The sequence below is a fragment of the Strix aluco genome, chromosome 2, assembly GCF_031877795.1.
Source record: "Strix aluco isolate bStrAlu1 chromosome 2, bStrAlu1.hap1, whole genome shotgun sequence".
NCBI classification, from domain to species: domain Eukaryota; kingdom Metazoa; phylum Chordata; class Aves; order Strigiformes; family Strigidae; genus Strix; species Strix aluco.
Window position 1 is genome coordinate 40506672 of NC_133932.1, and position 12834 is coordinate 40519505.

Genomic DNA, 12834 nt, shown 5'->3' on the forward strand with positions numbered 1-12834 from the left:
TGGCCTCACCAGCGCTGAGCAGAGGGAAGGCTCACCTCCCTCCAGCTGCCAGCAAGGCTTTGCCCAGTGCCGCCCAGGGTGCCGCTTGCTGCCGCCTTTGGGCAAGGGCACCTTGCTGGCTCCTGGTGAACTTGGTCTCCAGCAGGACCCCCAGGGCCTTTTCTGCCATGTTGCTTTCCAGCAGCTTTGTCCAGGTGCTTTTGGTCAAAGAGGGGTGTCTGAAGAAGGACGTATTGTATGGCTGGACAGCTAGGATGGGCCCGTCACAAATCTTTGCTGTAGGAGAGGAAGTGGTTTTGTCTGTGGCAAAAATCCCAGATTACTGATTAGGCCTAATTCCTCATTATTATTTAGTAGTAATTAGGCCGAGTTACGTGCACTCCTCGGCTTGGATCAGGACGTTTGGCCACATTCAGGTGGCCAGGTTTTCTCATCAAAGTCCAAGAACCAGAAATAAATAAAGTGTTAGTGAGGCTCTTCATATGACTCTGTAGGCTCACAAATTTGAATGAGTTCTGAGGCAACTCTTTTATTTGTTGAGATTTCTGAAAATGGTCATGTGTGTTAAAGGAAATGACCTTCAGTCAGCTCATTGGGTTAACATCAGAGTGTACCAAGGCTGCCTGGGCACATATTTCTAGCTCTTCATTTGCTTCTGTTAAATGACATTAAATATCTGAAAATGCCTGGAATATGATGGGTTTTAAGTGTTATTCAAGCAGTCATCATAATGCTGCTGTAAGATGATAAATGATGAGAGCTTGTGTCCAAAAACTCCTGCAACATGCATGTTTGAAGACAACGGGTTTTATGATGTATAAACATTTAAGTAAAAATAAGAACTGTTTTAAAAAGGACTTGTTTAAAAACACTTAGTCTATGAGTGTTGGTACTGTGTACTATGCATAAAAAATGCTTCATCTCAGTATTTTGTAATTTAGACAGGCTGCAGTATCAGCTGCTAAAAGCAGGCACACTGCTACCCTTTTCTTGAAGGCAAGACCTTAACGGAATGAAAGTTAAATAAAACATGTGGTTCTTTACCATGAGCAGAGCACTTATCTTTTAAGTTACTCTTTTCTTTCCTGACGTGAAAATAACCATTATAGGACTGGGATGCATTCCTGACATTGTTCTTAATGCTGCTGATATAAAACAGTATAATAAGCTTTTAGGTAATCAAGACAAATTTCATTATGCACAGGAAAGCCAATACAGTTTTTCAGTGTGTCCTTCCATATTCATAGGCAGAATAATGAAAACTAAATATCAGGTTTTAAGTCTGGTAGGTCTGAAGTTTGGCTTGATCCCTGTGCTTGTTGGCATTACGTGCGAGTTTGACAATTGCCCATGGGGGCTGGGGTGAGGCTCTGAAGCGGCATCGTTTCCCTACTGTCCTCTGGTGCAGGCTGAGACCACATCTGCAAGCTTGCGTCTTGTCGTATTATATCTGATCATATATATATGTCTACAGGTATTTCTACAGGACTGCCTTTCTTTGATATAGCTTGTTTCTTTAATAGAGGATTTTTTTTAAAAAAGCTTTTTATCAGGGGAAGAAATTAAACAGCGCCAACTTTCATCACCGGTAAATGTTTCTTGTATCCTTCTCTTCTAAAAGCACTACACTATTTCACAACATCCTAGAAAGAAAGAAGGGAAGCCGTCCCTGTGTGGTGGTTTGTTGATCCTATTAACGGGTAGTCTCAGTAGCCTCTTGGTGCTGAGCTGTGCCCCAGTGCTCGGGCTGTGCCCACCTTCTGAGTACCCCCTCTCACTTGCACAAGGAACCTGGTGCTGCTAGGCTTATGTTCAAATAAGTCCCAAGGATTTACTTCCATGCGCGTTTTACTTTTTTTACTGCTATTATCACTAAACCAAGGGCCTGTAGGCCGCAGCGCGGACGGGCGCTGCCCCTCCCCGCCTCCAGGGGGCGCTGCCACGGGCGCAGCGGCCTCACAGCACGGCGCGGCCTGCCCCCAGCGGCCCGCCCGGCCCCCCGCTCCGCCGCCGGCCCCCCGCTCCGCCGCCGCCCCTTCGCTCCGCCGCCGGCTCCCTGCGGCCATGCTGGCCTCCTGCGGGCCGGCCCTGCGCACCGCGCTGCGGCGGGCAGCGCCCGGCGGCCTCGCCTCCTTCCACTGCTCCGCTCGGCGCCTCCGCGCCGCCCGCGTCGCTGTGGTGAGTAACGGCCGCGCCAGGAGAAGGCCTCGGCGGCCGCGGGCTGGGAAGGGGGGGGCAGCAGTTCCCAGGAGAAAGGGGTTTTTGTACTGCCCGGCTGTTCCTCTCCACTGTAAGGGCGGCTCTGCAGCTGGGTTGGCTCCGGCGGTGGGGCTGGAGTGGGTGGGAGGGTTTGGCGTCGGACCGCGGAGAGACTCGGCCGGTGGCTGCGGCAGCTGGGAAGCCTTGGGAGAAGCTGAAACTGAGAAGATAAAGCTGTTTAGAATTGAGTAACTTGGAGCAAGCCAGAGCAGGAGTGGGAGACGCGTAAAAACTGGCTTCTCTATAGTTGTTTCTGGCCTAGAGTTGGCTGGAGTTATAAGGAGCTGAACTTGCAATAATTTAGAGTGCAAGTGGGGGACGTATGGGCAGAGTTCAGGTGTTGCGGTTTAACCTGGCAGGCAGCGGAACACCCCACAGCTGCTGCCTCACTTCCCCCCCCCCCCCGCCCCCCCCCCGTGGGACAGGGGAGAGAATCGGGAGAAAAAAGGTAAGTAATGAATTGAGCTAAAAACAGTTTAATAGGACAGAAGAGGAAGGGAAAATAATAATTATAAAATAATTAGAATATATAAAACAAGCGATGCACAATGCAGTTGCTCACCACTCACTGACTGATGCCCAGCCAGTTCCCAAGCAGCAGTCCCCGGCCGGCTTTCCCCCCAGTTTATATACTGGGCATGACGTCCTATGGTATGGAATATCCCTCTGGCCAGCTGGGGTTAGCTGTCCCAGCTGTGTCCCCTCCCAACTTCTTGTGCACCCCCAGCCTGCTTACTGGCAGGGCAGGATGAGAAGTTGAAGAGTCCTTGACTTAGTGTAAGCACTGCTCAGCAGCAGCTAAAACACCTGTGTGTTATCAACATTATTCTCATCCTAAATCCAAAACACAGCACTGTACCAGCTACTGGGAAGAAAATTAACTCTATCCCAGCCAAAACCAGGACAACAGGAAAATTTTTTAACTGGGTTATGCCCTTCTACACAAAGGAGGTAGAGCATGTTAAAAATATAAAAGAAGATGAGATGAAGGACCTACAGGTTGCGAAAGGAAAATTTAGGCTATATATAGCATCTCAAATGGATATACAGTTTTGGAGCTCAATGACAGTCTTTGAAGCTCAGGTTTTACATAATCTTGACAGCATAAAACGTGAATAAGAAGGCATTATCTGCATGAAGAAATTTGTTTGGGGCAGAGTTGGCTCAGGAATGGGCAGAATGCTGGTCCAGATGTCTAAACGGTAACTTACCGGGAATGCTGACATTTCAGCAAATCACAGCTTTTTAAATAGAGAGTGGAAAACAAATGTTACTGTTGACATTTGTGACATAAATTTCTGACTATGGTAAAAGACAGATTTGTCACCAAGTAGGTACTGAAATAAGAGGATAGTGTTTTAGTACTTTGGTTTCAGTGAGTTTCAAAAACATTTAAAAATGTTCTTCTGCTAACAGAAGATAACTTTAGCACAGTTGCTTCTGTGTTTATTCAGACTGAATTAAAGATAAAATAAAAAATTGAAAGGTAGAAGGCCGTTTTTAAATATCAGAGCAGCAAAACTGTAGTTAGGGTTAACAATGGTCAGGAGAACATTCATGGATCTTACTAATTCGGTGAAGTGATGGTAGGATGTCATGTCTGTGAGAGCAGAGGACTGGGTGTTGTGATCTGAAAGGCCCTTTGAGTCCAGTGTTTCTAACTAAGACAGTTTCAGTTTTGAGTTTCTGTTCATGTGTCTGTGATTAAAAACTTTCAAGCTTCTAAGAACTGAGATAAAACCAGGAGGGAAGAGAGTAAAGTTAATAAATTGATCCTCTTTAACTGGATTTTTTTTCTTTCAAAACAAACAACCAAAGAAGAAAAACCCACAGGAGTTCATATATATACTTTCAGGAACCAGATAATTCTTTGGATTTTTTTGGTTTTGTTTTGTTCTTATAACCACTTTTTTTTTTTCTGGGTTTTTTAAAAATGTTATTTCTCCTTTCTTCTACTTTGTGAAAGACTCTCTCCACCCACATAAGGATAGCTGATTGTGCTTTTTATTCTCCAGTGTGTATAAACAAACTGAAAGTATTTTTACCATGGTGATAAGGCAAAGTATGGCTAGCATAACTGTATCAAAAGTGATTTAGCTATTGATGTCTGAGGTGGATCCTCAGACAAAACACAGCAGCAGGTAAGATAGTTTTATCTGAAGAGCCACCTCAAAGTGCACTTCTGTCCTACTTCTGTTTGGTGTGTACCTGGATGAGAAAGTATTTCACATGGATATGGACACTTCATAAATAGACATATGACACCCATTGTGTGCACAGTAAAAACATACCTACAGATATCATGTCAGTTTATTAACTCTGAGGAAAACATGCAAAAGCCAATAAATAAATACTAGTTATTTCTGAGACCTGTCTGTGATGGATAGCTATAAATAGGAAATTCCAGTTCTGCAGTATGTCAAATGGCAACACCAGTGTTAATAGCATGATGTTGACTGGCTTAGTAAGGAGCTTGTTGCTAAGTTGTTTTTTGGGGGAGATGGAGGGAGGTTTGTTGTTTGGATTGTTGTTTTTTTTTTTTTTAATCTTACAAGGCTTGTGAAAGATCCTGTAGGAAGTTTTATATCACCTGAAATATGTTCTTGATTTTCTTACTGCAGGTCCTGTCTGGTTGTGGTGTTTACGATGGCACAGAAGTCCATGAGGCCTCAGCGTAAGTTGCCTTAGGAAACTGTAGGCTCCAAAAAAGTCTCCTTTACGTTACAGCAGTCTGCTGAACTCAGTTTTGCACTCTCTGGCCGTCAAAATTGCCCTGAAAGACGTATGATGAAGCTTCACAGTTTTCTCACAGCATAGTTGGGAGCTCAGGCCATGTTTTTGCAGTACTTAGTGATTGTCCAAAGATGCAGCACAGTGCACGCGATGCCAGAGCAGTGAGTTTGAGAGAGACTGTCTTTCCTTCAGAAACAGAATTTCAGAGTTCCAGAATCAAGAGAGTTAAGTAAAGACTTCATTTCATAGTCACTTTGAGTTTCTGTTCCTGGGGCTAAATCTAACATCAGAATTCTAATACTCAAGTTGAATTATTAAATTTCAGTGTTAATTGCTAAGAGATGTTTCACGTAGACCTAGATTAAATGTACACATAGGTAAGTTAATCGTGGGACTCTTCCATAACACCTGAGGACTTGCAATGAGAAAGGAAGTTTTTTATTGTTCCTGGTTATGGCATAATGCATAAGAGCACTGAACAAAGAAACTTGTCTCTAACTTACCTGACCCTGCCTCCAAACGGACTTTCTGTTCTGTGTTGCACATTGGTGTTACATACAGGGATTTTGCTGCTGTGTGCTCATTATGCTTTGGTAGGATGTGTAGTTTTCTTCTTTCAAAATCAGGTGGTAGAATATTTGTAGCAAGAATTAGGGGCCAGATAAAGCCTCTCTTCTAAGGTTTTCAGCACATTTTATCTCTGTTTTTACAGCATACTGGTACACCTTAGTCGTGGGGGTGCTGAGGTTCAGATGTATGCTCCAGATGTTCCTCAGATGCATGTCGTTGACCACAGTAAAGGGCAACCAGCTGAAGCTGAGTCGAGGTAAAGTCTGTGTTTAATGTGTTTTCCATGACTGCTGAGTCTCAGTCTCTTAGGCATTCTTCAGACACAGCAGCCTGTTACTGCACTTGTTGCACTTTACTGACTGGCTTTAGTAGCTTTATGCTGGCTGGTATTTAATTGGAGAGAAAATACTAAATGAGATTTCTGGACTTGATTGTATACAGTCTCTTAATGCCTGTGTTTCCCAGTAGTATTTCAGAAGCATCAACAGCTTCACTTATTGAGAACCACTGTTCTTCTTGCTTCCACCCTTCCTATCCCTCCTCTTCCTCTGCCAAAAACTTTCTTTAAACTCTTCTGTGTTCAAATGCTTAACTCATCTCATTGTTTTATTTCTGGTTCTTCAAGGAATGTTTTAGTGGAATCTGCAAGGATTGCTCGTGGTAAAATTGCAAGCCTGGCTAAGCTTACTACAGCAGACCATGATGCTGTGATATTCCCTGGTGGATTTGGAGCTGCTAAAAATTTGTGAGTGGCAACTAAGCATTAGTTGATCATGACTAAGCATATTCATGTTCAACTATTCATAATCAACTGATTCACATAATAAAATCAGGAAGCAATAAATGGCCTTGTTTACTATGTATGTAGCCACTACTTAATAAGGAAAACTCCTTTCAAAGTGTTGTGCTGTTCATGATGGTTTCCAGTCATAATTCTTAGTGGCATTGTCACGTTTTAAATTTTCCAAACTATGTTGGTGAGAATTCTGGAGTTTAGATAATGCACAAGAAATCCTTTTTCCCCCACCCTTGTGGTGACTCTTTCTGGGCCTGTGAAGGGGAAGTGAAATTAAAACTTCAATAGTTTTAGGCGTTCCTAGTGTTATTATTCTGTTTCTTTCTGTCTGCCTACCAAAAAGTCCCCTCTTGCATTAGAAACAATAAAACAACAGCTAGTTTAAAAAAAAAAGTTTAAAAAAAAAAAAGTGTTAGCCTTGTGGAATACTGATTATCTTGTTGACCTGGCATTTTGTTGGCTTTGAGAAACCTGAATGTTATTTCCCTTTTCTTCTTATGTATTTTTCTTCTTTGAAAACATTGTTGTTCCACTTCTTAGTAATCCTAGAAAGCTGATTTGATAATTCTTGTTTCTAGATGTTTATATCAAGTAAGGAGCTTTGTGACATACCAAAGCCTTAAAAGTGAGGCATTTTGGCTAAAGCATTGATGGTGAACTACAGGCATTTTAAGTATATATAATAAGCTATTAAGTTTGTTATGACCCTTGAGAAGCAGTTTCAGGGGAGACAGGCATCTCTATTTGTAGGTTCATACTGAGGTACGTATAAAGTTTCTTGTTGTGGCAGATCTACCTTTGCTGTTGATGGGAAAGATTGCAAGGTGAACAGAGAAGTTGAACGTGTCTTGAAAGACTTCCACAAAGCAGGCAAACCTATTGGGTATGTATGTTAGTTGGAGGGGCATTTGTTTGATAGTGTGTGCATGGAGACAAAGTATGTTTTGTGGAAATGTGCAGCTGTTATTGTTGGAACTAGAAAAAGTGTCTTCTGTTTTGATCAGTTGTAGCTTATTTTTTTAAATGTGTTTTTTAAGATGTGTGTGTGTGTGTAGGTGTTTGTCAAAGAAGAGGCTAAGAAAATGCTGAGTGGAAGTTGCCTTGTGATGTCTTTCAGATTTGTAAGACCATGTCCATTTGAATCTTTTCAATTCTAACCAATTTTTGAAAGAGTGCCATTGTAGAATTGCTCTTATAATTCTTTTTGTTGCAGTCTTTGCTGCATTTCACCAGTGTTGGCAGCAAAGGTTCTCCCTGGTGCTGAAGTAACTGTGGGCCACGAAGAAGAGGAAGGTGGCAAGTGGCCTTATGCTGGGACTGCAGGTGCCATTAAAGAACTGGGAGGAAAGCACTGTGTGAAAGAAGTAACTATATCCTTTCCTGTTGATTTCCATGTTGAGAGACAATTTAGTAATATGTCATTACAGTAACAAATGCATGCAGGATCTATGCTTTTCCACTTCCAGTTTAGTGGGAATATACAGTGTATCACGGGTGGCATGTAATACGGTGGGTGATTAGAAACATTGTCTTCTGTACTGTGAAGTTAGAAGCCATTCTCAGTCATTGCCATAGAACTCCCTTGGACACCCAGTAATGCAGTAAATGCTGAGTGAATTTGCACATAAAACTGGCATTAGTTACAATTGGTCAGTTCTCTGAGATTTTTTTTCTTTTTGTGAAGTCTAATGCTATAATTAAACTGTACTCAGAGACATGTTATTATGGTCAGTAAATTTTGTAGGTTTTCTTGTGCTTCTGAGTATTCCCAGAGATTGCTCTTGCAGTGTTTGTATTTCTGGAAAAAATAGCTTCTAGTATCTTGGATTATAGGTTGCAGCTGTCTTTACAGCTGGACGGTATAATATATTTGGAGGTGTTTTCTTATAGGATAGTGAAATTGCGAGGTTTTGTCAATGGTGATTTATTTTGCAGACAGCATCTGCAAGTGAGACATAGGCTGTGTTTTCCTTAACTCCCTCCTACGAAGCTCATGTGGATACGAAAAACAAGGTCGTGACTACCCCAGCGTTTATGTGTGAAACAGAATTACATAATATCTTTGATGGCATTGGGGCCATGGTAAAGAATGTGCTAAAATTAACTGGCAAATAAAAAAAAAAAAAGAATTTTTAAATGTAGGATGTAGTATCAAATATAATATGGATCAATGGAAACATTTTTACCTGTGTGTCCTATTCGCACTCCAGTAAACGCTGATATGAAGCTGATTGATTCCCAGCTGCAGGGTTTTCCATGCCCTTTCTGAGAGAGGAGCCTGCAGAAGAGCTTACAGAGTGCAAGCAGTCTGACCTGAGATACAGAGCATTTTCTTGAGTTTTTTCAGTTGGAGAGAGCTATGCAGACATTTTCTGAAACCAGTCCTCCCAATGCACCAGTGTCAAATCATTTCTAGGGGAACAAAAAGAGACTAAAGGTCCTTTCAGAAGCTGAAGGCAGATGTGTTGTAGGGATAGCAGGTGCAGTGGCACTATATGTAGTGGACGAAGAATGGGAGCAAAGAGGAATTGGTGTGTAGTTCAAGGTTTATGTGCTCAGGCCTGTATCTGTGAACTAAAAGCCAGGATCAGCTGTCAAGGAAATAGGTATCTTCCACATCTTAATTTAGCTTGGTATTAATTAAAAGATTAAAATTTTGGTTTTGCATTTCAAAGAATCCTGTTTTCACAAAGGAGACATTCTGAGTATCAATCATCAGCAGGATACATCTTAACTGTCACAACAGTAGCACTTTGAAAAATTCATCCATTGGCCCATTATAGCTAAAAAGGTCTTGAAATGAAGGAGAAAATATCTGCTGATGTGACGCACAACTTTTAAGGATAATATCCATGTTAAAGTAGTTGCATGACTAGCAGTGGATGGAAAAAACAATCTCAAATTATCCTTACTTTCCCTGCCTTAGGGTAATAAAGCTTTCTCCAAAGAAATACTGAATGTCTGGAATAATGATGTATAAATAAATTAATTTCTGCCTTTAACTCATACTTGTCCCTTCACTTTTGTTTGACAGCTGTCTCTCGTAAGTTACACTAGTTGATATATTCTAGCAGTTTTTTTGCTTTTTGGTTCTCTTCACATCTGAGACATTTTTTCTATATAGAATCCATCAGAATCTCCTTCCCTCTTCCAAGTTATTTGTCAACTTTCTATTCAGCAGGAAGCAACATTTCTCAAATTAAACAAAATGACACCACTTACCTTGTATTAAAGTTCCTTTTACATGACAGACATGCTGAAGGGAACATGTATTTTTAAGGGGGAGTTGTGTGTTTCATAAATGAAATCTACAAGCCTTAGATTGGGTTGGAGTATGGTAAATGCTGTCTGTGGCTGAAGACTTGCTAGGAATGTGGAATTACTTTTTTTTTTATTGGGGGTAGCAAAGGGGAGGAATGAAACTTGAATATGAGTGGTGAGCATGCTCATCTTGCTCAGTCAGTGTTCAGGGAATAACGTGGTTTTGCTTCTGGAGCCTCTTAGTATGTGATTTATTTTTTTTTTTGTCACTAAAAATCATGTTAGGATTTGGAAGATCTGAATTTGTACTTCAAAGATGGCACTGTTTTCTTGGAGGATTTCATAGGGATCTCTTGTGCAGGTCATGAACTCTGGTGTAGGTACACAGAAATAATACACAGAAACTAAGTTATCATGGTAGCAGGCATGGTTCATAAAGTAGATTTTGGACATATTCTGCAACTTTTTTCTCGGGCATCAGATTCTTCAGGAAATTTTCAGTATTATGTTGGTAGGAAAGAGAATTTCAAATACTGTCACTGTGTAATTCAGTGCAAATAAAGCCTTTCTTCCATGAACTTTTCTTGTACCTAAGTGGATGTTTTTCATATCAATTTTATACGCAGTTGTTCAGCAGATTATGGGAGGTCATTATTCATATAAAATCTGGCGACATTTTAAAAGTCTGTCTTTCCTACATCTGCAGGAATTTTTTAAAAAAATTGGTAACATAAGAAAGTATCACGAAACAGAGGTGGTATTGAAATCCCTGGAGCAGAGGGAGAACAGCTGCTGCCTGTGTTAGCAGTACTTTCCTCTGCTATTAGAATCATCTACTGAATTGAGCTCAACTCTTCCTGTCAGGGACTGCGAGTTAAATCTTTCCATTAGCTCCCCTCATCGCAGCAGGTTGTGTGTATGTGTTTAGGGTTTCTCATATCTACAGTTCCTAGTAGATGCAGCTGTGGTGGCATAAAGCTTTCTTAGATTCTGCATCTTAGATTCAGGTGTCCTGAGCAAAAAGATGATTTTTTGAAGAAGGATTGCTATTATCTTGCAGCGACCAGCTGTTGCAAGTTGGTTGGTAGATCATCCAGATGTTGCCTCTTTTCACAGTCCTCTGACATGCTTTCTTGAATCCAGATACCCAAATAATAAAGACCACTAATAATCTACTGTGTTCCTTTCTAAGCAGATGCAGTGGTGGTCGTGTGGATCCCTGACCTGGCGACTTCCCGGTTGGATTATCACAGTAGCACATGCTTAGAATCAAGTATGCAAATTAAAAAGCTCCCTAATTTGACATGACATCTCATCTGCTAAATAACAGCAGTACTCTGAAATGATGGTCTCAATATCAGAGACTGTTTGAGAGCTAGGGCTGTGAGTTGTAACAAGAGTGAGTAAGGAACCAGCTCCTCCTCAGTGCCTGAAACGTTTTTCAAGGTAGTTACAAAAAGCAAGCTACCCATACGGTGTTGTCAGTGCTGGAAGCTTGGGCATTTAGTGGGGATGGGACAAACAGATATGCACTGAGGAAATCAAAGACAAAATTTTATTTTCAGAAATAATTACATTTTGGAGCATCTTTTTACCTTTTTTTCCATCATTCAGAGAACTTTTTTAAGAGAGAAGGAATCATGCACCAGAATTGCCTTTCATTTTTTTTAATTCTAATTTCACAGTAATGTGCTGAGTGCAAACCTTTGCTACACACATTTTAAAATATTTTTTTATTGATAAAAGATCTTTTAACTTTGGTGGAAGACGTAAGATTGTCATCTTGGCTTTTGGACAGTGTAAATTTGGAGGGAAATTCCATGTGTGTTTAGAGATTAATAGAGACATTTATCTGCCAAGCTGGGTTTTTCCTTTCCTTCCATAGGGCTGTTTGGAGCTGCTGAGGGGTTTGCTAGTTTCAGCCAAGTGGATGGAAGTTTATGATTGATGTGTTTTGCTAAGCACTATCAGAAATAAGAAGTGAAAGAATGTGTATTCTTCAAGCCTCCGCAAGGAGGCATGCAGTATCTGGCTTATGGATCTTGCCGTTTTTAATCTTCAGAAAGCATTTAAGAACTTTGTCCTGCTGAAAGGAAGTGGTAATAAATGCCCTCGTGCTTCTGTTGGTTTTCTGGTGATGTGATGGGGTTAACTTGTGGGGTGTGGGGAGGAGTTGTTACCTCAGTTGTGTTTCTGCCTGCCCCATTTTGCCCTCATTGATGCTTACACACAAAAACCATTTCATAGAACATTTCTCTACAGATTGTTGCAGTGTTCACAAATTTGACAGCGGTGCTTTTTTCTTCTGAAAGCAGAAATGAGAGTTACGGATTGAGATGCATTTTCCGTTTTTACCCTTCAGTTTGTGGCTACAACAGACAGGTTTTGGGTGAATAAAATGTCAGTAGGGGGCACTTTGTGAGCAGTGTTCTGTGCAGGTTTTCACTTACCCAGGCACAATATTCTAGCTGTTGTTTTCTGTATGTCATTTTTATGGTGACATTTTGGGTGCATAGAGGGAACCAAATAAATACTGCTTCCTACTTGTTTAACAAAAATAAATAGGAAATCCCGTTCCATTGCAATGGATGCATTTGTCCCGCTGTCTTGTTAAGACTCATTTCTTCAACATGGTAACTTCTTATTTATCCCCCAGAAATTATAATAACAAATATACTTGCATTAAGCTCTGAAGTCTTCCCATGATATAATTATCACTGAAAAATGAGGACAAGTGTATATAAAGTATTAAAAGTACACAGTGGAGAGTTTTTTGTTGATGGGTTTTTTGGGTTTAGTCTTTGTTTTGTTTCGGGTTTTTTAAAATAATAATGCTATTATAGCCAAGGTGACCTAAACTCGAGGTTTGTAGGGAGAGACTTTTATCAGGCCAAGAAATACTCCTAGTAGGAAACACACTGTTTCTTGAAGGATTTGTGTATTTGTAAGCTTGCAGTATCTTGTGTGTGTGTGTATATGTACATATTACATTATTTTTTCACATGGGAGCTTAGATAGTCCCCCATCTGCAAATAATTGAGAGCTCTCTGCATTCCAGGGCTTGAATCTTTTGTTTGAACTTCCCCTTCCTTGGGCTTGCAGCGGCTGAGGGGAAGCTTGCTTGTTCTATGGGTCAGCCTTAGCCCTCAGAAAAATTAAGGAACTGATACTTGGTTATCTTTTCAAAGGTGATTTCAGTGGTGGTCAGAATCTCT

The 12834-nt window shown here is 41.0% G+C and overlaps 1 protein-coding gene across 1 annotated transcript; it reads left to right on the top strand.

The window, feature by feature from the left end:
- The first annotated feature begins 1984 nt into the window (after positions 1 to 1984).
- LOC141919271 (glutamine amidotransferase-like class 1 domain-containing protein 3, mitochondrial) lies at positions 1985 to 9360 on the top strand. The gene is made up of 7 exons (XM_074814485.1): positions 1985 to 2178; positions 4881 to 4933; positions 5705 to 5818; positions 6188 to 6307; positions 7149 to 7241; positions 7572 to 7728; positions 8345 to 9360. The coding sequence occupies exons 1-7, from the start codon at positions 2065 to 2067 to the stop codon at positions 8471 to 8473; spliced, it is 780 nt and encodes a 259-aa protein (XP_074670586.1). The 5' UTR covers positions 1985 to 2064; the 3' UTR covers positions 8474 to 9360.
- Positions 9361 to 12834: the final 3474 nt, after the last annotated feature.

Coding starts and splice junctions, on each gene's coding strand:
- LOC141919271 (XM_074814485.1), top strand. CDS start 2,065: ATGCTGGCCTCCTGCGGGCCGGCCCTGCGCACCGCGCTGCGGCGGGCA. Junction 2,179..4,880: donor GCGCCGCCCGCGTCGCTGTG/GTGAGTAACGGC, acceptor TTCTTACTGCAG/GTCCTGTCTGGTTGTGGTGT. Junction 7,729..8,344: donor ACTGTGTGAAAGAAGTAACT/ATATCCTTTCCT, acceptor ACTCCCTCCTAC/GAAGCTCATGTGGATACGAA.